The sequence below is a fragment of the Mustela erminea genome, chromosome 16 (genome assembly GCF_009829155.1).
Source record: "Mustela erminea isolate mMusErm1 chromosome 16, mMusErm1.Pri, whole genome shotgun sequence".
In the NCBI taxonomy this organism is placed as follows: Eukaryota; Metazoa; Chordata; class Mammalia; order Carnivora; family Mustelidae; genus Mustela; species Mustela erminea.
This window is the reverse complement of record NC_045629.1, coordinates 80548902-80572873: the sequence shown is the minus strand read 5'-3', so window position 1 is coordinate 80572873 and position 23972 is coordinate 80548902. Positions and strand designations below refer to the sequence as shown.

Below are 23972 nucleotides of genomic sequence, written 5' to 3'. Positions count from 1 at the left end.
CTTCTCCTCACTGATGGATCTCAGGCCTGAGACCACCGGCCGGGCCGTGGGCACACAACTATGTGCTTCATGCATAGGCAGGATAACAGGGAGAGACGCAGTAGACTAGGCATTTTATTTTTGCTTAGATGTATTTTGTTTAGTAATCTCTACACCCATCCTGGGGCTTGAACTCACGGCACCAGGGTCCAAAGCTGCACCGCTTCTAACTGAGCCAGCCTGGCTCCCATGTAATAGGCAGAGGGACCACTCCCGCCACTCCCCCAAATGAAAACCCACCCCCTCCTTTGGCGCTCAGCCCCTTTCCTCCACTCCCTTCAAACAGAGCCAGGGTCTGGCTTCCATGTGTGGCCCCCAAGTAGGGATTTGAGAACATGACCGCGCCCGTGTAGCTGTTTATTGAACAAGCAAAGGAGGCAGAGGTTTGTGGTCTGGGTAGGAATGCAGGCAGGGTGCTTTGGGTACCGAGGAGGATGTGTTATAAAAAGGACCAGAGTGTGACGGAATTGTAGAGATGGGGTGGAGGAGAGGTGGTCTCTAGGGTTGAGGAACTCGGGGGTCTGGGGCATCTGATCTCCTGTCCCGAACCAGGAGAGTAGCCGTGGACCAGAGAGGCACATGGTGGGTGAGCCAGCTTCTGTAGGTCCCAGGAGGAGGTCCATGGACAGCAGGGAAAGGAGGAATGGGGCGGCATGGCCAGGTGGCATGGGCTCTTGGGTACCAGCTGGACACAGGGCTGGGCCCCCGTGGTCTGGAAGCAGCCAAGGGAGCCAGCACCACTCTGAGTCCAGCGGTGTGCAGATGAGATTTAAAGAAACCGGTTCCCTGTGGCAGAGGGCTTGAGGAGCTGGTCCTCGGGGAGCAGAGGGTGTCACCGATGACAAGGAGACCCAGGGAATATGTGAGGGCGTTTGCTGACTGTGAGATGAGAGTTGCAGGGGACACAGCAGTCCGGGGCGGGAGGCAGTAGAATGATCAGGGCACGGTCAAGGGCAAGGGAGAGCAGAACATTCCGGGATGCTCGGTGCGGAGGCAGATAGGCCAGGCAGCCGCCTTACCTTGTGGATGTGGCTGATGAGAAGCAGGATGAGGTGCCAGAGCTGGTCTCAGAGTGGAGGTTGGAGCAGTGGAGTCTCAGTCACTCGGGGAATGATCGTGGCCATGCCCTGCCAGCATGTGGCCTGCTCTGAGCACAGTCCACCTGTTTTCTCTGTATCCTAACCTATTTCATGGTGTCGCAGGGATCAGAGGCAAAGAAATCTGGAGATCTTAGCATGATGCGCCGTGCACAGGTGTTCTTGACGGTCACCCAGGCAGAGCCGAAGACGGGCAGAGGGCCTGTCGCATGTGCTGGTTGTGAGAGCCAGCAGCGTCTGAGATCGCTGCATGCCCAGCGCACTGAGCACAGCAGGAACGCGTCCGAGGTTCCCAGACAGAGGCTGTAGTGTGTGAGCAGCCTGTGCCTGCCCTTCCTCGGGGAGCTCCAAGCCCTCCCTGCAGAGAGGGGCCGCGGATGCTGGGCTGAGACATTACATGTCTGTTTTGGGGACTTGGGGACGGGAGAAGTTGGGATAAGCAGGAGACACGCACCCAGCCATGTCTGAGGCCAGGGTGGCTGGGTCAGAAGAGGCTTGCATTTTCTTCCGTTGTTAAACAAATTGTGGTAAAATACACATCAAAGATACACCCTTTTCACCACTTTCAAGGGTGCGGTTCTGTGGCTTTTAAGAGCATTCACTGACCGTCATCTGCCTCCTGAACTCTCTCCTCTTCCCCACCTGAAAGTGCAGACTCCTTCAGCACGAGCTGCCAGGCCTCTGCCAGGCGCTGGCCCCACCCTCCCCCTGCTGTGTCTGTGCACTTGGCGGCTCAGGGCCTTCGTGCAGACGGACATGATCCAGTGCTGGTTCTTGCGAGATCGGCTCATTTCAGTCTTCGGCACTCGTCGGGGCTGGAGCAGATGTTGGAACTGCCTTCCTAAGGTGGAAGGACGTCCCCTTGTGCGGAGGGACCACACTTGCTGTGCCCATCCACCCGTTGGTGGAGGAGGCTTGGATCGCTTCCACCTTCTGGCAACTGAGGCTGACCTCACCGTGATGCAGGGTACCTGTGTCTGTGTGAGGCCCTGCTCGCACTTTCCCTGGGCAGACACACAGTACCCAGCACCTTCACAGGACTTTGTGGGAAGGTCTCTCCCTGGTGCTGGGAAAGAGGGAGAAATTAGACCGTGAGACCGTGTCCCTGTCCTGCGCCAGTGCTCAGTCTTGTGGGACTGTAGAGCCCAGGGGGATAGGGCTGATGCAGAGACCAAGATATCCTAAAAGAGGGCTGTGGTCATTTATGGTCATCAGGAAGTGAGGCTTGAACCAGCCCTGCTGGGGTGAGTGGATGTAAAATGGCACAGTGACCTCTGGGCAGAGCCAGCCTTACTGGCCCGGGGCTGGAACATTCCGGATGCGGGAGGCGTGGTGTGCAGGAGGGGAGGAAGGAATGTTTGCAGAAGGACCCCTCACAAGCAGTCCTGCGTACCAGGTGACGGGACGTGGGCGCCACGCTGTCGGGAGGGTCTCTGAAAGCAGAGCGGTGTCACAGACGGGTGCCCAGTCATGGGTACGGATGGTGAGCAGGGGCGGGGATCCTGGAGTCCAGCTCCCTTGGGTTTGCTCCCCGGGGAGTGTGACCAGAGCATGGTCTCCACCCTGGCGCTGTGCCCCATCCTGTTTGCGGGTGACGGTATGGATCGTAGCGTGGACACAGTGATGGGGATACGTGGAGACTGTAGTGACCACGCGGACAGGGCTCCTCAGGATGCAGGCGTCACCACGAGGCTCAGCCAGAGCTGGAGGCTAGGCAAGGGCCGGTGCCCGTGCCTGGTCTGTCGTCTTTCCCTCTGTTCTCGCGGCATTATTATTTCAGAAGAGGCTCTCAGGCCACGGGGGTGTGGAGGGAGGACCCGGTGCTGCTGCCTCCCCCCGGGGGGCAGAGACACGCTGCGTGTGAGTGCCGACTGCCCTCGCTGTCCCAGAGCCCCGTGGTCTGCTCTCCGTGGCCCCCTGGTCAAGGTCGCACACGAGGGCTGCAATTGGGAGCAAAGGTGTCCTCAGTGCTTCCTGCCCGTCCCCGAGTGAGGAGCTGGGCCCGGCTCCCAGAGGTCGCAGGTGAACTGTGAGATCAAATCGAGGAGCCGTGCCCGCTGCGGGCCGGGCAGGACGGCAATGGGAACACAGCTCAGCCTCCACCCGCCCCTCCCCTGCACCCGCCCACCTCACGTGCTGCTGGGCTAGAAGCCAGGGGCCCCTCTGCTTGGAGGCCAGCCCTGCCAGGGGAGCCAGAGGGCTGCCTGAGGGACATGGGTGGGAGGGGTGAGCGGGCGAGGCTCTCCTGTAGGAGGAGCCAGGCTGGCCAACCTTCCCATGTTCCCAGTTCTAACTGTGATGCTGCAGCCCTCAGCCAGTGGAGCCCTCCCATCGTGGCTTCCGTGCCGCCCTGGGGCCCCGTGTGGTCAAAGCGCACTGTACTTGCCTGGACTCCCCACCCCTTCCCCTGCTTCCTGATGCCCTGGAGGCACCGTCCTGTTAGGTGTCACCATGACCCCAGCCTGTCCCCGGCCACCTGGCTTCAGGGCAGCCAAGCGGTGAGCAGAGGTGGGGTGACTAGTGGTTTGCGTTGTTTACGCAAACAACGTGTGTTTAGTGCATGGAGTCAACACGACGCACTTGTCTCATCAAATCTGAACTACGGACACATAGCCACTAACATTCTTATGGATTGTTGGGGTCTTAAAAATACCCACAGCACATTGCACAAACAGGAGGACGTGGAAGGCGGGCGGTGGGCGAGACGCCGTTTACTGTACTGCACGTGGCTCCAGTGTAACGGCCCCTGCTGAGCTCCGGGGGCCCCTGGGCCGCCGTCACCCGGCGCCGGGGCTCTGTGCTGGGCGGCTGGCATGGGGGCCCTTCTGGCTTCATGGACTCCTAACCGTGACTCTGGGATGGGGGGGTTCACCGCACGGACCAGTTTGGACCAGTTTGTAAACTGGGGCTCAGAAGACCACCTGGGACTTTTAAGTCCCGGCTAGTGTTTGTGGGGAGCCTCCCAAGGTCTACGTTACATGTATCTTGCTGTACAAAAATGCATATTCATTTTTGCATTTATGCATATTCATGTGTGTAAATTAGAAAATGCAGAGAAACACAATGCCTATTCCTCAAAAGTTTACTGGGCTTTCAGAAAACTTACAGAGCTCTCTGCTCGAATATAGATCCGTGTGCACACCGTCAGCAGTTTCAACAGAAGTGAGATTCTGTTGTGTACATCGAACCCCGATTTTCTTCTCCTTGCTTACTGAACTTTGAGTGACTGAATATTTTCTAAGGAGATCTATAGCCGTTTGCTGGGTGATGCGAAAACACAGAAGTATTGTCAGGATACTTCTGGAGGTCAGGATCGGTAGTCAGTGGCCCGCAGAGTGACTCAGGATTAAGCCATTCACTCATCTGCCCATAAACAGCTTGAGGAAACAGTGCTTAGAAATCAATAAGGCTAAGGCTCCGGTTCTTCTGGGGAGGAGCTCACAGCCAGGGGTTTGGGTTGAATAGATAAAATGTGTGTGTTAATCCTTCTCTAATCCCTGGCAAGGGACCAGGATGGCTGGGGGAAGCAGGAAGCAGCAGGAAGATAGGATTCTCATGGGGACAGACTGCCCAGGAGGCAGGCGGCGGTGGGGAGGCAGAGTCCTCACCGCAGAGACACGCAGAGAGCAGAGGATGGGACAGGTGGGACCCACTCCGCAGGTGGCGGGTCTTTGAGCTGAGTCCTGACATGTGAGGGCAATACCCCGGATGTTTGAGGCTGGCAGCCCGAGGAGGGGCGGTGGCGTGTGTGCCAAGGTGTGGCGGTGTGCAAGAACAGGAGGCGTGTGCAAAACCATGCACGTTAGAGCAGGAGCAGAGGCTGCACCCCGCCCCCGCCACACTCGCCGCTCCCCTGAAGCCCCTCATGGGTGTGACTGCAGCTCCTGAAGCAAGTCATCTCACCGGCCAGGCTCTGCTGCCCGCACACTTTTGGTGATCATCTTACCGGGGGTCAGAGGAAAATCACTCTTTCTGGTCACAAGTGTGTCTCTTGCTGAGCTCCTACTTCCTTTGAAAATGCAGTTTCCATGTCCTTGATGTCTTGCAAGGAGCCAGGTTAAAGGAATGGGTGGTAGCACGAGCAGTCTTTTCTTGTTCCGACCAGAGAGAAGTGCCCATATGAGCTCCTGAGAGTGGCCGCATCACTGGAAAGCTCTGGGCCATAGGCACTGGCTCACAGAAGTATCCTTTCCTTGTGGACCAGAGGGGTCAATCTCAGGCTAGTGGAGGGGGTCACCTGGATTCCAGGGGATGTGGTGCCCGAGCCTCAGACTATGAGCCAGGCCGTCCAAGTTCGAATCCAAGCTTGGCCACCTCCCCACCGAGAACATCATTAATCAGAAGACCAGTGGACAGTCTCTTATTTGCACCTGTCCTTTTCACTTTCTCTTGCAAATAAGCATGGGAACATAGCTCTCAGGCTCCTCGGGCACTGGAAGATTGGTTTCAAGCACTGCAGAAGTCTCCTTGGTCAGCTTGGAATAGGAATTAAGTCTGGGCTTCCGAACTTGGTGGCCCAATCTCCTTATTTTGAACATCCAGACAGAGAAGCCTGGAGACATTGGGTAACTTGCCAGAGGCTACAGGTGAGGTGGGTGAGGGCATGCTTCTAGGACTTTTGACTTTTCCTCTTCTAGAGGAATCCCATGGCAACATACCAGGGACTGTGACTGTCTTGGGAGTTCCATGGGGCCCTGCCCAAATTCTGCTAGTTTTCTTCTATCACAGCTTCAGCGCAGCCTGTTGTGAGAGAGGTGGAAACACAACCAACCAGAAAATGACGGGTCCCTGGAGAGTAAAGACTTTTTTCAGATAGCCACCAATTTGTCATGACAGAGGTTACTCAGGATTGACTGTGTTTTCTTATCTTTAGAAGAGCTTTAGGGAGTTCAAGGAGTGATAAGTCTTGGTTCAAAATCCCAGCTCCCCTGTATCTTTGCTGTGTGACCTTGGGGAAGTCAGTCGGTGTCTCTGATTCTCTTTTCTCATGTGTATTCTGGAACAATGCCTGCTTTCAGAGCGGCTTTTAAAAAAAGAAATGACACTATTCTCTGTCATCCTAAAGACAGTGGACGTCTGTTATTTCATTTCTTCACAAGTGAATCATAACAAACAATTTGGGGTTTGTGCATTATCGATAAAAATGCCCTAAAGACCCTCAATCAGTGCCTTGTATGCCTGAGCCAGATGGCAAAATGCATGCCAGAGGAGGCAGCGTATTTCTTTCTTCAAATAATGCACTTATGATCGAAATCTTCATTACTCAGCACTTTATGCTTTTGGGTCCCTGTGCTAAGTCAGAAAACATGTCTTGCGCTGTCTATGCATGGCACGCTAAGGACACAGGAATGAAAATGACAGATTTATTGAGAGAGGCTGACAGCTCACGGTGGAGATGATTGATTTCCTGAAACTCCCAGAATAGAAGTCCTGCTAAGAACACGTGGGGTGGGGAGGCAAGGGTAGAGCACGGGCTTTGAGGACTTTGAGGACAGACAGAACTGCTCTGGACACCCACTCTGGTAATTATTAGCAGCAGAGCCTTGGGAAAGCCACTTAACCTCTGTGAACCTGGTTCTTTCATTCATAAAATGAAATAAATAGATGGATAAGATGGCCGCACTTCAGGGGTTCACTGAAGCCAGCAGAAGAGGTGTCCTCCTGGACTGAGCAGCAGCGGCCTGTGGTACGACTCAGTGCTTGGGGGTTAGTGATTGTTCTAGTCTTCTTTGTAAAGGACAGTGCCCTTGAGCAGGACGCATTGAGGAGATTGTGGTGGGCAGTGAGTGCTCTCTGTGCCCCTGCTGTGGGCCTGAACCTGGGAGGGGCCTCTGCCTGCCCATGTTTTGGTCTTGCGGGACGAGTGGTGGACTGCTGTCCGCCAGAGGGACACTGCCCTGTACCACATACACCAGCAGCTGGGGCTTTGAACTGCTAGCACCTGATTACAGAGAAGGGAGAACCCTAAAAAGAGGACACGGAGAGTAAAAACGAGCAGCGGATGCCTGGATGCAACAGAGAAGAGTTTGTGTGTGTGTGTGTGTGTGTGTGTGTGCGTGTGTGCGTGCGCGCACATGCGTGTGTGTCAGAGAGAGCAAGAAAGAGAGACGTAGAGGAAGACAGACAGACAGACAGATAGTGAGCTTGGAGAGACTGACCAGTCCGGGGGGAAAAGGCCCATCCGAGGGCAGGCTGTGCCCCAGATTCACGCCAGCTTTCCTGGGTTCCGTCCCACATGGCTTGGTGAAGCTGTCCCTAATTCTTCTCTTTGACGTTGGGGATTTTTCCCTTTCTTCCTTCTGGGCAAGTCACTGAACGTTTAGTTCAGGGCCATGTATCCAGCTTCCTGACCCGGGCCTGCTTAGTGCTGACCTGGGCTTTTTCAGGCACGATGCTGCTGCCGTCAACACCGCCGTCCACAGCTGGGCCCAGAGCGCAGCCCTGCGGCCGGAGGGGCCGAGTCCTGTTCTACCACGTGCCCAGAGCCTTGCAGCCCCGCTGGGAGGCAGGCTTGCTGCTCCCCCAAGTCCGGCCAAGCCCTGGGACCCCCCCGCCCCCCCCCCCCATGCATCTGCTGGCCAGCAGCGTGCAGCAGCCGGATGCCTCCCTCAGGGGCCTCTTGGTGCCAGCGCCGTCCGTGGAAATTACGGATCCCATGTCTTTGTTAGATGGAGCCGAGGGACCTCTTTGTTGTTCTGTCTGAACAGTTTTGCAGAAATAAAGATTTGATTGAGGAGGAAATGGGGACTTTTTATGCAGATGAGGAAATCCCTTGAAATCTCCAGGCTCCCTTCAAGTCCTAGCAGTTTCCATATGCAACGGCAGTGAAGAGACGGGGCTGAGGGAGGAAGACGAACCGGGGTTGGGACAGTTTCTCAGAAGAGACACGTTCTGGTAGAAGGGGCTGGAAATCAGTCAAGGATTCTTCCTCGCAGAGGACCGTTGGCAGGTGTGTCTGTATGTCTGTCAGCCCTCTCTCTAGCTGTTCTCATGCAAGCTTCAGCGGCCTGCTTCACCTGGCCTCATGGCCCAGACGAGAAACATGGCTCACGCTCGATTGTCTGAGAGAGGAGGCGAGCTAGACAGAAGGTGGCCTCATGCACAGGAGGCGAGCTAGACAGAAGGTGGCCTCATGCACAGGAGGCGAGCTAGACAGAAGGTGGCCTCATCCACAGGAGGCGAGCTAGACAGAAGGTGGCCTCATCCACAGGAAGCGAGCTAGACAGAAGGTGGCCTCATCCACAGGAGGCGAGCTAGACAGAAGGTGGCCTCATCCACAGGAGGCGAGCTAGACAGAAGGTGGCCTCATCCACAGGAGGCGAGCTAGACAGAAGGTGGCCTCATGCACAGGGAGCCTCAGAGCCTCTTGCACTTCCTGAGTCCTGGTGTGTGCGGGCACCTTGCAAACGCTGCCTCAGGGACTCCTCACCGCAGACTTACCTGAGGGCTTCGCTATCCCTCTTTGACAAGTAAAGAAACTGAGGCTCAGAAAGCTGGAATGATTTTCCTCATGTTGCACACCTGGAAGGTGGCAGAGACAGGATCAAACCCAGGTTTCACTCTGAAGACCGTACTTGCCCAGGGTAGCATGATGTCTTCCATGAAGCCTTTCTTTATTAGAATAACAATGGAAATATAGATATTAATCAGTTAATGATTATTGGAGACAGCACAGGCTCTGTGCTATGCTGAACTGTTTTTATGTTGCCCTCACTCAGTCCTGCGCATTGGGTCTAATCGTTTATCTGTTTGTTTACAAAGGAGAAAATGGTAGCTCAGGGAGGTTAAGTAACTTTCCTAAGGTCACATAGCCAGAAGGGGAAGAGTCTCTTAACATAAAAGTTCTGTTGGAGTTCACACTTGGTGCCTTTAACCACTACATTTAATCCTGCATGGACGGTAATGTGGGCCATCTGTTTACACGGTAGCAGATACTAGATACTAGATACTAGGTGATACTAGATGCCCCGTCCTGTACTCCAGCTCCCCACTACCCCTGCACACATCTCTGGACACCACCCCTCTGCATTTTTCCAAGCTTTCTTTTGCCTCAAATGTCATTATGGCCTAGAACTACCCCTTCTTCAAGGGTGAGCCCAGAGAGCATGTGAGCTTCCTCGATACTAACTTACATCTGTAAAATGGGTCAGCCTCTGGATAAGTCAGGTCAGCTCAGGCATAGCAATGTGTAGCACGGACAGAATTGCATTACAGAGCACCTGTGTCTGCCAGGATCTCCATCATGCTCTGGGTCAAAGCCTGCCACCGAACACTAAGGAAGGGCCCTGTGGTTCTTGGCGGGGTCTGGATCCACGGGAGAGCATCCCAGGCTCGATCCCAGGACCCTGAGATCATGACCAGAGCTGAAGTCGGGTGCTTAACTGACTGAGCCACCCATGTACGCCCAGGTGTGACTTTTTAAGGCTTGAACTCTTCCTGCTGTTATGGCTATCCCTGTAGTTTGAAGAATACTTTTGTATCTTTGAGGTTTCCTGGGCATGTGCTTTCATAACACTTGTGTTGATGCTAAGTCTGTGAGTGCGGTCTGTTTCTTTGGAGTTCCAGATTCCATACAGGAAGAGTGGAGGCGATAATGACCCTCCTTTCTGAATACTGTCCAGGTAGAATCTGGCATCACACGGACAACACCTGGTGCTATGCCCACCTCGGGGTTGGTTTGCAAGGACGTCTGGGTGTCCTCACTCTTGCTCTGATATTATGGTTGTTGTTATAAATATTTATGGGGTCTCCACAAACAACAGTGAGGAAATTGTATCCACCTACTTGTAGAGTATCTTTTCTTATTACTTAGGGTCAATATATACCCTAGAATTCGATTATGTCCAAGTGTATGGGTATCCTAGATTAGGTGATGGGCCAAACTTAGCAGTCGTGTTCTTTGGTGGACCCTGTGAACTAGCTGGGTGGCCATGGGGGTCCTTTCCCCCGTTCTGGCTCTACTTTCCATTAGCAACATCTGGTCCCAATGATGAGAGTAGTTCAGCGACATTTTAGAAGGAATTGGTGCTTACAGGGTCTCATGTACTGTGCCAGGCACTCAACCTGCAGCGTCGCATTGGTCCCTCACAAGCCTTCATTTTTAAGGTGAGAAAACCAGTGCTTGGGGAGGTATGATGCATGGCCAAAGGTCACACACCACTAGTCAGTGGAGAATCCAATATCTAATACCCAGTATGTCAGAGGTGAGAGCCGGGGCCTTGGGCTCCCTGGTGCGTGTTCATGCCATGCTTTTGATCCCTCTCTATGAAAGACTTGTCCTCTCCCTCCGACTGCTTGGAACTGGCTGTGGGATCTGGGCTTGCCAATTAGAAAAGTTCTCTCTGCAGAGACCCCTGTCACAGTGTGATTTTGCACGGCAGATTTTCTGGTCTGAGGTTTTAAATTACCCGTGTCATTTCAAGCTGTGCAAGATGCTTAAAAGCCTGCTTCTACCTAACCTCATTTAATCAAGCAACACAAACGCAAAGAAAATCCAGTGTTACTTCCCATCACAAGAGAAGAGCAGCGGCCTCTGTTGAGGAGGCACGATGCCCCAGGGAGCTCATCACGGAATCCCATCTTGTACAGGAGGTCAAGAAGGAGTCTTCATTTTACCTGCAAATGGTTCTTTTCTGCTGACCTGGAGGCTGACACCAGCAACTTTTCAGAGAGCCACACTGACACATGGCCACTCCTGTAAATTAGAAACCCCATCTGGGTTGACTCATTAGTTAGGAACAACAGGTTCACCAGGGAGCGTGAATCCCAATGGCCGAGGGAGATCCAGGGATGGTGCAGCACTTTGCCCTGTTTTGGGAACCCTGCAACCTCAGTTTTTATACATGGCATCTCGGACTAGACTACTTGTGTTGCTGATTTGAGCTCCTTGAGCTGCGTGCTCTGGCGAATACCGGTGATCGTTCACCAACAAATCAGGCTGCTATGTAAAAATAATACCACCATTTACTACATCCCAGTGTCGCTCTGCACACTGACTCTGATTTCTGTCTCGGTCAGCTCCAGAAGGTAACTGACCAACCCCATTTGCAAGTGAACACATGAAAAGGCAGAGAATTTAAATTGTCCTCAGTTGGACAAAAAGCATCTTCATTGCCATTATTGTTACTATAGGATTCCCTGTTTTAACCTGAACAGGAAGAGGAGAATATGGGAGAACAAAGAGCTACTTTGTTCAGACTTTGAAATCTATACTCACATGCCATGCCTCTTGCAAAGGTCATCTTCCCTCCTGCTCACAGGAGAATTATCCTACGAGCTTACTGAGTATAATTTTTTTCCATGAGGCATCTCAGAGCAATGAAATAGATTTTCCACGACTGCTCAGCAGTTGGAAGCCAACCTAACAGTGGCTTTATTAGAACTGTTCCAAATTGCCCCCTTATTTAATCTGTGTGGGCTCCATATTTCCTTTGGGCTAAAAGGTTGGAGTGGTGGTCACGAGGCATACTGTTTAAAAAGTGGCTCAAAAAAAAAAAAAAAAAAACAAAAACAAAACAAAACAAAAAAGTGGCTCAAAAAAAGTACATCATGACATTTGTTGAGGTCCATGGCGTAAATTCTCCCACCGTGGCCGGTTTCAAGATACCCACTTGAGGTAAATAACCATGAAGTTATACACCGTTGCCGCACCATGAGGAATGCAGTAACTGTGTATGGACTTTTATAGACATTTGATTTAAAAATGATTTGATTGAACAGATATTTATTAAGTGCCTGCAACTCAGTTCTGTTATTAAGAGAGAGAGAGAGCAAGAGTGAGTAAGCAAGCTTGCTGTAGGTCTGTGCAGAGGAATCCCCTGGGATCTCTAGCTGAGTCCTGATCTGTATATCTGTATGAGGCAACTACCCAAGACTGAGGGGGTTTTAGAAAGTCTTAATTCTGGACCTATAAGTGGGAATGTAATACATCATTCAAAGAGTTCTCATGGAAAGTCAATGTGGCATCTGTTGGTGTGCACATCAAAGAATGCCAGACACGAAGGATTGACATCATGGCAGAGGGGTGCCTTGGTCACAGTTGGAAAGGACGCAGGGGTTGAGTTTCAACCTTTGACCACCAATGTCCCTGAAGTTCTCGGGACATCCCCATAGATTCATAACATACCCAGAGAGTTAAGCGAAAGGCATTTTATTGTTATCTGGGCTTTAGAACCAAACCCTGTTGGTGACTGCATCACAATGATTTCAGTTGAACTTTACGGAGAGGATCCTTTCCCCCTATGAAGCAGCTTTCAACACCAGTAGACAAAAATATCTGTGTTGTTTCTACCCAAAAGTCGAACCTGGATTCTTAGATTTTAATGGTTCTAATTGCAAGGAAATACTCCGCTTTCTACCGTCAAGAGGAAAGACAGTAAGAGAAATCCAGTTGCCAATTTTGCTTCTTCTGAGTTTCCCCCCCATAGAAAATGTGGCCCCAGTAAGGTCTGGAATCAGATTCTACCTGTCAGGATTGTGTTTGGGTTCAGATGATCAGACAGATGACTAATCCTGGCTTAAAAATTGTAAGATATCACAAGGAATCTAGAAGTAGACCGTACCATCATGTCACCAAGGACACGAAGGACTCAGACTTCTGTCTTTCTGCTCTGCCACTGTTTTCACATGGCTTTTATCTTCATGGCCAAAACATGGCTGTTTTAATGCCCAAAGACCCATTTTCTTTCTGTGTAAAGTCAGGGGAAAGTCAGAGAAGGGACAGACAGCCCATGGGTCATGAAACCCAAGACTGCTTTAAGAGTGTTCCTCTTTGCTCCATCAGACAATGAATGGTTTTCTCTCATTAACCAAGAGACGATCACACAATCTCTCCTAGCTGCAAGGGAGTCAGGAGGGGTGAGTATCTTTAGCTAGGTGTGTTTCTTTCTCTGACCCCTCCAGATGAGTGAGGAGGTGGGAATGAAGGAGTGAGAAAATTCATCCCAGTAAACATCAGTGGCATCTGACTGAACTATTATAATCCTTATGTTTTGATCATACTGATGCATCCAGACAAATTTTGCTGAAATATTAGAGTGGACCTTTCTTGAAAATGTCTCATTAGTTGCTGTTGAGACCAATCAGATCCAACAGAGTGGTTTGTAGTCCTGTTACGGTGGGTGGACACGGTCAGAAGCGATGAGTCAGCTTGTGAGTGTACAGTAGAAATATATTGGTCATTTCCTGGGTCTTTTTTTAGTTGATATTTTAGAAACCAAGGTCTCTCTTATTGACATAACTACCCTGTCTTCCCCATTAGGGCAGAGAGATTTACCCTGGGACCAGTGGGTCTTCCATTGTCAAGTTAAGTCACACAGCCAGTCAGTGTGGAGTTGCAGAGTTCACACTCATAACCACGTGCTTTATTGCCTCAGAAGCCTCAGCGAAAGAGGGTTATTTCTTAGCCATGTGGGCACAGCCATGTCAGAGCAAAGCATTACTGTTGTGTCCGCCATTTTGTATTATCAAGTACTACATGCCACAGACATCTCTGAACCTTGTCCCACCCAAGCAATCACCGTTACCCCAGCTTCACCTCACCTACGAGGGTGGATAGATTGGGATCCCAGCTGGGGCATGGTGTCTGTTCCACACGTCTTAGTTAATAGTAACAATATTTTCTCTTTACTGAAATACTAAAGGTTGAGTGTCGTACTAAGGGCTGTACCTGTACGCCCCGTTGGCAGCATGTGACAGTTCTGTGAGGCTAGTACAGATATCATCACCTGTGAGGAAGGAGGCTCAGAGAAGGAAAGTTACTATTTGAAGTTCATCTATTTGGCTGTGGGACCTAGGTGTTCTGACTCCAGAGTGTCAGTTTTGACCCAAACACAGTGATTTGTACTTTAATGTTGGGTCACCTGTCTCTGGGTCAGAGCAGTTGTTGCATATCATGCCTAATATGAAAGTGATTGTAACAAAATGTCATAGATCTCTGTATTCCCATTATAGAATATCATTTCTAGTTTTGTTAGTTTCATAAAAATTGCATGTGGATTCTTAGTCACTCACAGAATTGTAGATGTTGGCAATGGATTATATCACCCAATGGTTTTTGAAGGAGTCTCTGTTATTGGAATCAATCAGTCTTTCTTTCTTTATCTCTCTTTCTTTCTTTCATTCCTCTGACACTGATTGAATGCCAACTGTGCGCGAGCACCATGTTAATTGCTGGAAATACAGAGATGAATAGGACCTGGTTCTCCTCCTCCAGCAGCTGGTGGCAGTGGATATTTCTATAGTCAACCAAGAACAAATGTTTATTAGATGCTTTTCTCTCCTTACACAGTGCTAAGATCTCTAAAGAGTATAAAAGAAGCAAGAGATAGCATTCCTTTTCTAAAGGTGCTTTTGAGAAAACAAAGGGAAATGCATTAGTGATCACAGGGAGAATGGGATTGGACTCCTGGTGATAATAGTGGTGGGAGCTGAGGGGAGCCTAATGAAGTTTAAAACACCTGCATTCGCCTCCCCAGATAAGAGCCTGGTTTACTCAAACCACCCTGCATTTTAATCCCTAGAGTTTCCAATAACTAGCCATGTGACTGCAGGAAAATTACCTCGCCTCTCGGAGTCAGTTTGTCTGTTGTTAACACGGGATAGTCACTCCAGCATTAGCTTTGTCACGAGGAAGAAATCTGAAAGCCTGTATGTACTAGTTTACTATAATAAATTGCCACAAACTAAGTGGTCAAAACAATACAGATTTATAATCTATAACAACTCTGGAGGTCAGAAGTCTGAAATGGAACTCCCTAGGCTAAAACGTGGTTGTTACAAGGACTGTATTCCTTTGCAGAGGTTCTAGGGAAGGCTTTGTCTCCTTACCTTTTCCAGGGCACGTAGGCCACCTGCATTTTCGGGCTGATGGCATCCGTCATCTTTGAAGGCCGCAGGGGCAGGGAGGGACCTTCTTGTATCGTGTTACCCTATCACTCTCTCTCCTACCCCCTTCTTCCATTTGGAAGAACCCTTGTGGTTACATTGGATGTACCTAGGAAATGCAGAATAATCCCATTTCAAGGCCAGGGGCTCGGCATCCTTAATTCCACTTACAACCTTAATTCTCTGTTATGGGTTCTGGAGTAGAGGACACAACTGTCTTTGGAAGGGGCATTATTCTGCCTACCACGTTAAGTAAAGGGCATAGTTTATGCCATTCTCACAGATGGAAGCCCGTAAGATTAAACATGAGTAAATATATTTTTATCCCAAAAAGAGTCACTTGCAAATCCAGACGGCCACGCTGGCACAGTGCCCGAAGGTCCCCTCCCGGGCGCCACTTCTTTCTTCCATCCTGACTGCGACTCCCTCCCCCACCCCTTGCTCACCTCCCAAGGACTGGAGCCACTGCTCCCTTCTTCATAGCATCTTCGCGAATGACCCCGGCTGGAAGAAGGTGGATTTAAGGTGGTTAAAGGAAGTAATAGGGCCATGCCTGGAGATGTGCTAACACTATTTACTGAATGTGTTGAACGTGGACAAATCCCTTCATCCCCGGGGTGGGAGGGGGTTCATCTTGAAGATGGAAATGATAGTAAGGATATCAAAGGTCTCCTGCAGGGATCAACCCATATCATGTATGCCAGGTAGGACGTGTGGTTTATGGATTCATGACCTGGCAGACATTCATGTCAGATACAAGAGAATTACTAAAGGGGTTTAAGCATTCTGTTTAATCAGGGCAGAGCCCAATCGGGCCGGCCTGATTGACACATTTCTTTGAACCTGTGCCTCTAACGCATCTGAAGTTCAAAATGATGACTGGTTCCTTGAAGTGAGATTCGGGAACGTCAAGTCGTTTTAAGGAATAGGAACTCGGGCAGTGTTTTGGAATTGGTTATGAAAGGATTTAATCTATGCAATAAAACGTGATTCCCATGAGGTGTTGCAGCCAAAAATTAAAAAACAAAACAAAACAAAACAAAAAACCCACTTATCTCTGGATTAGAATGTTGACTGCCCTTGGCTGCTGGATAAGTAGTTCCATATTTCCAGCGTCTTCTCTGGGTAGCCCCTGAGATGACGCTTTCTCCCACAGAGGATTTACAGAGGCTGCAACAGGATTGCCTCCGTGACGTTCTGGGTCCGGGCCCTGGCAAGTGGTGCTGGGTAAGCCTTGAGCGCAACTCCAAGCACCGCCTGGTAGAAAAGTGACAGATCGCCTCAGGGAAGGAGTGACCCATTTTGTGTTCAGAGAAGAAGCCGTTAGAATATTAAAACCAGCGGTGGTGGCGGTGGGATGAGACTGTTGAACTGCATGGGTCTTTTCATTAAGGAAGCACCAGAAGCGACCTCCTGTGTTTGTGACCATCAGCCTTTGCTGGTGATGGGCGCGTGGGGAGTCCGCGGGCCCATGCGTTCCGTTCTGCTGACAACGGAGCAGTTATGCCTCTTGTCACTGTCATTAATTGGGGAACAGCACATTTCAAAGATGTTTTATTAAAGATCCAAATTTCTGTCTTCCCTTGAAAACCCCAAAAGGTCTAGCAACACACAGTCAGCCTTTCTGCACAGTGGTGATTAGCGACAGCCAAGGAGCAGCGTCTCCTGTGGACGGGCGGGAAGCGTCCATCCTGCCTCAGTCTCCCTCACACAGATTTGTGAGCTGGTTTGTGTTTGTGCTTCCCCCATGGATTTCTCGATGGTCGTCAAGTGCCTCCATGTAATGAGCCGTTGCTCCCCGAGGAAAGAGGGTGAGGGGCTGGGAGCCCTTGGTCACGGTGTGTTTATCAGCTGATCAAGACGTAACTTGATTGAAGTGTGTTTCTGTATTAGGCAGCACTATCTGTCTGTCTATCTCTGCATCACCCATCATCTCTCTATTTCTCTATCTATCTATCATCCGTCTACCATGAATCCATCACCTTTGTCTTTATCACTCTATTGTCTATCATCTATCTATCTATCTATCTATCTATCTATCTATCTTTGATCTACTAGCATTGAACTCATGGCCCAGGGCACGGTCCGAGCGCAGCTCATCTAATGTACTGTCTTTGCCGGTGTCCTCCACTTAGGGACATGGGACAGCACTTCTGCTCTACACGAGGGGCATTTTCAATAGCAGAGTCACCCACAAAAAGCCCAGAAATGCAAAGAAAAAGAAGTGGCACTAAACAGACTGCAGAGGACATGTGTTTCCAGCATGAGAACTGAAAACAGAGGTAGTGTGGTCCTGCTTGAGCTCAGGTGAAACAGGTGCACGGGGGTGTCAGCACTCGCACATTTGGAGGCCCATCTGGAGGCACGTCTGAGTGGCTGCAGAGCCCCCGAGTCCCGGGTGTGGGGTTGTAGATAAGTGTTACACATAGGTCAGTCCACACATACGGAATCTGTAAGTAACGAGGGTCACCTGCCTGTGTCTGGTCCATATTTTCTCTCACCATGTGGCTCGTCTGACACTCCTCTCAATGGTACACACAGCAGAACACAGGTGTTTAGGTCTTGGTGAAGTCCAGTTTTTCAGTTTTTTGTGTGGATCACACTTTCGGTGTGGATTAAGAGCTCATCACTTATCCCTAGATCTTAAAACTTTCTTTTACTTTTCTTCCCGAAGGTTTAGTTGTTTTACATTTTGCATGCAAGTTTCTGATCCCCTTTGAATTAATTTTTGTAGAAGGTGAGCTTTTTGTTTGGTTCTGGTTTGACTTGGTTTTTCCCTATGGATAGATAACTAATCGCTTCAGGACCGTTGATTGGGAAGGGTACCTTTCCTCCATTGAATGGCTCTTGAACCTTTGTCAGAAATCATTTGAGCAAACGTGTGCCCTCATCACTGCAGGGTGGGGGTAGAAACTCAGGCCCCCACATAGTCTGTACTTACAAAAGGTGGGGTTCTCATCACTGTCTGTTAATAGTGAGAATGTGGCTCCCTCCTCAAAGATCTTACCTTTGCCAGGTGAGGAAGCTGCCTCGCTCAAGGTTGGCAGTGGTGGGCATCAAAGCTCTTTTGTGGCTTTTGCTCGTATGGATGGAGATGAGACCACAGTTTTTCTGCGTACTATGGCTGAAGTACAACCACTATTGTCTAAAAGTTTTCTGTCTTGCGAGGTTGCCTCTTTTCTGGCACTTTGTCTAGAAAAAAATGGGCATTTTTGTTAGAGTTTTTTTGTTTATTTGTTTTCATCTGCAGCCATTAGAATTTCTGGGTGGTTAGTTTCTCTCTGGGATTTACAAGGCAGAAATGCAGAGAACTCACCCTCTGGACCTTGGGTTCTTAGACTGTTGGCTTTCTTTTCATCTGTAAAAATCTTTTGTTTATTTTATATACACCGTCTAGAAGTTTCAGTTGTATGTAGTGGGGAGGGGGTGGGGAAAAGTGTGTCTACTCCATCTTTCCTGGAAGCAGATGTCATAGTTCTTTCTTTCCTTCTTTCTTTCCTAGTCCTAATTTTACAGATAAAGAAACATGCTCAGAGAAGTTGTATGGTGTATACAAAAGCACACAGCTCCCAAATGATGTCACCCGAACTCCAGCTGTGAATCCAGCACTGGTGCCTTGCTCCGTATCTCCTCGGCTTCTCTCACACATGCACACACACACACACACACACACACACACACACACACACACACACGACAAACACAAGCCTGTCAACAGAGCCTTCTATGAGTATATTCACCGTACAGTGTCTCCCAAGCCATAAGCTCGATGAACCAGCAGAGATCCATGAGTTCATGGTTCATTTTGCTTCTATTTCACATTGTTTTAATTCACATGCCCTCTCACAGTGGGCTTGACATTGGTGGGAGGGGAGAACAGTATGGCACCAGGACTGTTCCTGAGTGCTTGCGAGCACAAGAGCCATTACCTGCCCAGCCAGGGACCTGGGGAAAGTGCTTCTGCATCTGTGGCAGAAGGGGGCAGCTAGGAGGGTTACTGATAGTCTGGGAACCTGCACGATGTCCTGAAATGATGGAGTTTGGAAATGGGAGTAGCGTCTTACAAATAAGGGCCCAGAAATATGCTGGAAAAGTGGTTGGTAAGACCCCCAGGAATGATAGCCCAACTGCTGTGTTTCTAAAGGAAGAGTTTGTGTTACAACCTGACAGCGACTCAGTTTATGTATGGATTTCGCAGTGTGCATTAAAGCTTTATTTTCCCATAGAATGGACTTTCCTGACTAAACAGAAGCTATGCCCCTTAATGCACCTGTGCTCTATGGCCAACCCATCTCTCCCTCTACCCGATACCACCAACCTGGCATATGTCTCCAATGATCTCACTTCAACTCAACTTCCTGTCTCTATCCTGGTTCCGTCCTATCCCTCTCCCAAGGTCCCTCCTTGATGCCAAATGACCGTGCACACTGCCTAGACACTTCCCTGGTTCCCTTTGGCCTTTAAGATTAAGTCTAGGCACTTTTAGAAGAAGCCAACAGTAAGGAGTCTGGTCTTCATCTGCCTGTTCTCTGTTCTTTCCTTAGGTATTACCAGATCCGAGTGACCTTGAAGGTGTCCTCAAGGATCCCCCACAGACTGAGCGCCTCCATCGTCGGGCAGACAGGTGAGCAGGAAGACGGCAGCGGGGCCCTTGTTTTCCACGGGTGGACCATCAGTTATGACTCCATGCCCGTGCAGAGCAGAGTGCAGCGTTCAGAGTGACATTCAGTAAATCGTGTTGGATGTTGGATGAGTTTGGAAAGGGAGGCCCACTCGTGGTGTAGCCATGTGTGTATGTTGTTGCAAGGGGAACCTGGCTGAAGGAAAACACACTCTCCCAGGGAAAAACCTGGCTGTGAAGGGTTGGCTGGAGTCCAGTCGGGGAGGAAGACGATGGCAAATGACATCCTGTTGTCAATCCCGATAAGCAGCTAGTCACAGGGACTGAGTAAATTGGCAGGTGTGGTAGTGCTTCCCAGGCTCAAGGAGGAGTCAGAATCAACACTCCCAGCTTGGGGAGAAGGATGGCCAAGGACAGCCCAGGTTCTGACTTGGAGGAGGCTGTGTTATTAGTGGGATCCAGGACTCCCAGCAGCAGGTGCTTCGTGTAACGGAGTGTTGAGTCCAAAATAAAGAGCTTGTTACGTAAGAGGTAAGGATAGGCACCAAGAGGAAATACTTACATTAGTGTATTTAGGTAAATGTGTAGATCAGTCACATCCTCACAAGGAGAAGTGACAGAAGGGGCTCCTGGGGTGCTCAGTGAGTTAGGTGTCTGCCTTTGGCTCCGGTCGTGACCTCGGGGTCCTGAGATTGGGCCCTGTGGTGGGTTTCCTGACCAGTGGGCAGTCTGCTTCTCTCTCTCTCTCACCCTTCCTGTAGCTTGCTTGCTCTCTCTCTTTCTCCCTCTCTCTCAAATAAATAAAATCTTTAAAAACAAAACAAAAAACCTGTATGGATGGAAGAGAAAGTAAGGAGATAAAAAGAACTATGGAAAATCTGCTTAACTTTAAAGATACAAATAGATGTAGTGAAGATTGGTATAGACCAAAAAAAAAAAAACAAAAAACAAAAAACGGTAGAGTCGAAAGCTCTGGTCGTAGCTACCCTTCAAAGAATTTCCTTTGGAATTTCCCTGGCAATTGGGTCACTTTGTTATGGGCAGTGATATTACGGTGAATGGAATTACAGGCACTGAAATCCCCCCAGGCTGGGGATGGAGCCGCCGGAGTCTGCTTAGTTCCACCTGCAGGGGTGTGGATGGTGTGGGAACGAGCAGCCTACCCAGACCACACAGGAGGGCATCAAGGACTGATGGTGGTCCGTGGGCAGCAGGTTGATCAGAGCCCGTGGTCTAGATATAGAAGACGCGGGAGACTACCTGCTCCTCCTCGGACTCTAGGCGGAGTTCAGTGTCGAGTCCTAGGCTAGTCACCCCATTCCCAGGGTGTGCTTGTCTTCCGCTCTGCTCCTCTCTCCAGGGAAGGAATCAGGTGACCGAGAATGGTGGGCACCTGGTCCCCCGTGTCCTGTGTGCCCTCAGGAAGCCCTGCGGTTCCCTGCTCACCCCTGCGTGGGTAGCGCCCCATCTTCATCCACTTCTTGCCAGAAGGAGATTGGGTTGATTGGCAGAGGGGGTAGGAATCCTGCCATTGCCTAAGTTCTTGTATGAGCCAAGGCACTGGCAACTGGAAATTGAATTTCCTTACTCGAAAAATGAGGATACAGAACCCATCCTCTGCAGTGTTCTTGTCTTGGAGATTATAATGGAGAAGGACATTTTACATTCACAGAGATTATACATGTCAGTTTCCAGGAGAGTAACCGGCCCAGTGTCGGTGTCCATCAGTCTGACCTGTGAGTGGCCACACAGGGCTGCAGGGCTGGGTTCGTCCTCAGGGATGAAGCTGGGACCTGGAATCCGGGCAGGATCCATGCCCCAGCCCACCTGCTCACAGCCATCCCCAGGTTCCTGATAAGGGCTCCGTTCCTTCCCCATGACTCTAGAGCCCGAGATCTATTCCCTCATCTGTGGAGCCTTCTCTTGGAGCTGGCGGTCCCCACCCACCACCATGAGGACCAGAGAGCTGCCTGACATCCAGCTGCTGGCAGAGCCCAGGAGGGGCTTGGGGAGAGGAGCACTTTGCCACACAGAAACAAAGACAAGTGAATTGCAGTTTAGGGGAGGAAAAACAAAACAAAACAAAAACAAAAGAAACCATTTTTTTCTTCTTTGGTCTGGTTTGACACAGGGGTAATTGGGGTACACTTGCTATGCCCGCGGAATATAGAGGAACGTACTATTCAAAGTGGAAGGCTAACGTGGAGGCCAGCAACCCCCACCATAAGGGCTACCCCATGAGTGAGCAAGAGAGTGTTGGTGACTTCTTATTCGAGGAGAAATTCCGCTTGCATTATTTTCAGATAGATGTCACCACACTGCCAGGCACGCCGACACTTAGTGGTTTAAAACCGCGATTTATTCTCGATGTTTTGAGCCGGATGGGCTCAGCCCAGGTCGTTCACGTGCTGCTTTCTGCGAGATTTCTGCAGACAGGATGGATTGTCGGAGATCATGACATCAGACGTGTCTGATCCTCGGTTGGGGTGGCCGGACTCTCGAGGGAGCTGCTGGGTTTCCTTCTCCAGTTGGGTAGGCCAACCTCTTACACCGTGGCTCAGTTCACGGAAAGAGAGGGGCGGTGGGGCTGGGGGAGAAGGGAGACCCTCGGACTCTTGACAGGCTGGCTGGGAACTGGCGCAGGGTCCCTTCCCCACATCCCCACATGGCAACGGTCAAGGCCAGGTGCAAGGCCGTCCACCTTCAAGGGGAGGGAAATGTACTCCACTCCGGGAGGTGCCGTCTGCAGGTGTGGTGATGAAGGCAGTGTTTAAGGTCATGTCTGCACACAGTTAACCAGACAGGATTTCCTTCACCCGCTCATAGTTCTAAGGAAGCAGAAAGAAAGGAAAATCGATGTTTAGACCATGAAGTATGATATACTGAGAAACGACCCAAAGGAGTCAAAGTGTGTGGGACTTAATGTTGTCTTTGACACTCTTGTGTCTTGCAGGGACACAATGGAGTGGTCTTGAAGGCACAGATGGTTTCATTTGGCTGTTTTGTCCCGTTTATCTCTAAAACAGAAAAGAAAAAGCTTGCTTTGTCTAGAGATGCAGAATTCAGTAGTGGTGAGAACCGGGCTCTGGGCTTTCCTGGCCCCAACCCTGCTTCCAACACTTGCCCACCAACACTAGAAATGTTTTTTCAGTTTGATGGATTGATGGATTGATTTGGGGCTCCTCACCCATATAGTGGGGCTTGTAAGAGGTACCTACCTCCAGGTTTGTGCTAAGGATCAAATGAATTATGCAAGGAAATGCCTGGAACAGTGCCTGGTACCGAGTAAGCTCATGGTGCCGGTTGGCTGGGGTCCGTGTCTCCATTGTGCACACAGTGGTGGTTCACTTAGCAGCACTCTGCCCCATGCAGGTCCCTGGGTAACAGCGCTGGGGATGGGAGGCTACCTTGCTGCTTTGGAGGAGCTCACAGTCCTCCGAGGGAGGTGGAGAAGTGTCCCACAAGTCCAGCAGAGGTAGACATTGAGATGGGGGGTCCCAAGTATGATCTGGAATTGGGAGCAGAGGTTGGCTCAGCCTACAGAAGGTAGGGAAGGGTGATATGGGCAGATGTAGCAAAAAGACTGGGGCCTGCGTGGCGCAGGGGTGAGCACAGGGTGGGAGAGATGAAGGGGCAGCCAAGGGGGAAGAGAAACGGTGGGGCCAGGGGCCAGGGTGTCAAGTCGCGCCGACCAAGCATGCAGGCTTCCTTGCCGTGGGTTGGTTCAATGAAATGAGAACATTACAGAGACACAAACCCTACTTTGTTCAAACGTGAGATGTTGTCTCATAAATGAAGTGGCAGAATTAGACATTTTTGCTGTCTTCTTCAATGTAGCTGTCCCCTGGTAGCCACAGTTTTAGTGAAGCAGACAATTTATTAGATACTCATTCTTGATGCGAAACAAATGTTCGTCGAATTTTCCGGGCTTGACGTTTATGGTTGGATTCTGTAAATAAGAGAAAACTAATAATGCCCCATGTGAAATGCAGCATTCCCTGCCCACCATTGTGTTTTCTTTTTTCAGTATGTTTTGAAAAGATAACTTGGGGAAGGTTTCTTCTTGTCTAGTGAGCTGCGTATCTCATAGAATAGACTGATGGCTCTGAACTCAGAAGGGATTGTCCCCCAGGCATTCTGGAAAGATCCCAGCATTCCAGAACAGACACACATGCAGTCAGCTGACTTCACAGCCACAGTGACCGGTGTCCCATCTGCTCCTGGAACTGGGGGCAGGGCAGAAAGGGGGCTTCCGTTCTATGGATATGGCGGCAGTGGGGGGTGTTTGGCCTGGCATCCAGTGAGAATCTGAAGTCCACAGCACCTTGGTC

General features: G+C 50.3%; 1 protein-coding gene across 3 annotated transcripts in view; it reads left to right on the top strand.

The window, feature by feature from the left end:
• The window catches only part of FAM135B (family with sequence similarity 135 member B), a 272532-nt gene that overhangs the window by 120546 nt on the left and 128014 nt on the right, over positions 1-23972 (top strand). For all 3 annotated transcript variants that reach the window (XM_032316553.1, XM_032316555.1, XM_032316554.1), the window contains one exon: positions 19565-19644. In XM_032316553.1, coding sequence (XP_032172444.1) covers positions 19565-19644 — 80 coding nt within the window. The remainder of the gene's footprint in view (positions 1-19564; positions 19645-23972) is intronic.